The sequence below is a fragment of the Nicotiana tabacum genome, chromosome 5 (assembly GCF_000715075.1).
Source record: "Nicotiana tabacum cultivar K326 chromosome 5, ASM71507v2, whole genome shotgun sequence".
Lineage (NCBI taxonomy): Eukaryota > Viridiplantae > Streptophyta > Magnoliopsida > Solanales > Solanaceae > Nicotiana > Nicotiana tabacum.
This window is the reverse complement of record NC_134084.1, coordinates 121,268,939-121,270,646: the sequence shown is the minus strand read 5'-3', so window position 1 is coordinate 121,270,646 and position 1,708 is coordinate 121,268,939. Positions and strand designations below refer to the sequence as shown.

General features: G+C 37.0%; 1 protein-coding gene across 1 annotated transcript; it reads left to right on the top strand.

Annotated features, from left to right (window-relative positions):
* The first annotated feature begins 560 nt into the window (after positions 1-560).
* Positions 561-1,220, top strand: LOC142180931 (uncharacterized). Its single transcript, XM_075253038.1, has one exon. The coding sequence runs from the start codon at positions 561-563 to the stop codon at positions 1,218-1,220; it is 660 nt and encodes a 219-aa protein (XP_075109139.1).
* Positions 1,221-1,708: the final 488 nt, after the last annotated feature.

The following is a 1,708-nucleotide window of genomic DNA, read 5'->3' as shown; positions in this document are numbered from 1 at the left end:
AGTCACCTTCAATTGTACTTATTTCCATTTGTTCCCTTTGTTTCGGAATAGTGATGTAACTATGTTGTATGACTACTCCTAGAAAGGCTTATGACTTGTACTACCGGTTTTGGGAATTGTAAATTGTTTAGAGAAATTCCATTTGAAGTTAATAAATATCAATGTTATTTTAGTAAATTTTAGGCTTACCTAGTTTAGAGACTAGGTGCCATCACAACTCCTTTAGAGGGATTTTTAGGTCGTGACAATGTTAGAATCTCTGTATTGGTTAGTTAGTTAGAAAAAGATTCTAGAATATTGAGATCTCCATTTTTTTTCTCTAGTCTTCTTCTTCTTCGTCTTCCTCTTCTCTGTAAATCTACAACATTTGAGCTGATAATTGAATCAATGAAGAGCATACATGTTTGCATGTATAGGAGTGTGTATTAGCTCTCTCAATTAACTCAATTTGACATGGTATCAGAGCGGCGATCTGACAACTAAGGTTCCGGCGAAGATTCCAGTAATCGGGGAAGAATTTATGGATAATCAAATTTTGATGAAGCTCACACTTGATAGACATGGAAGGAAATGAGGTAACTCAACTCGAACAGAATCATCCACTCTTTCTTCAAGCTTCAGATATTCCTGGGTTAGTATTAGTCCTAGTAAAGCTCACAAGGCCAAAAAATTATGCCATGTGGAGCAGGGCGATGAAATTACCTCTGAGGGAAAAAGGTAAGCTGGGATTTGTGGATGGAACGTGTGTCAAAAATATGTACAAAGGAGAACTCGCAGAACAGTGGAAAAAATGTAATGTAATTGTGCTTTCGTGGATTGGTAGCACAGTTGCGAATGAATTGATGCCGGGAATTGTGTTTGCATCAAATGCAAAGAAAGTATGGAGTGATTTCAAAGAAAAGTTTGATAGATGCAGTTTAACGAGAATCTATCACTTATGGACAGAAATAGCTACTCTCAAACAAAGTATAGATTCAGTTACAACCTATTACTCTAGAATGAGTGATTTGTGGAATGAATTAGATGTACTAGCCCCTAAATATTTATGTGATTGTGAGGAGTCTAAACTTTCACTTGAACTTCAAGAGCAAATTAGGTTACTGCAGTTTCTTATGGGTCTAAATGAGAGCTATAGCAATGTTAAGAGCAATGTTCTCATGAGAAGACCAGTTGTTTCAGTAAACGAGGCCTATGCGATAGTAATTCAGGAGGAAAGTTAGAGATCACTAGGAGTTGGTGACACAAATAGAGATCCCCTCACTATGATGGCAGGAAAGACTCAGGGATTCAAGCCACCTAAGAAGTTTGGGTTGATCTGTGAACATTGTGGCTATAAAGGACACTTGAAAGAAAATTGCTACAAAATCATTGGTTATCCAACAGATTTCAAAAGCAAAAAGAAGTTTCAGAGTGGAGGACAAAAGACCTATGTTAATGCAGCAAGCACTGAAGAGCTGAGACAACTATGAATCGATTTCAAGGACATGTGTTAACTGAAGATCAATATAATCAGCTAGTGGGACTAATAAACAAACCACCAGCTGGACAATGCTCATCCAACATGGCAGGTATAATTTCTCTATTCTCTAGTGCTTCAATGGTAGATTGGATAATAGATTCAGGAGCTACACATCATATTACTCACAATAAAGATGTCATAAGTAATGTTAAGAGTATGGAGGGTCAGAGTAACAGTGGAGTGCAATTA

What these genes read in the sequence shown, in the direction of transcription:
- LOC142180931 (XM_075253038.1), top strand. Translation starts at nt 561, where the DNA reads ATGGAAGGAAATGAGGTAACTCAACTCGAACAGAATCATCCACTCTTT.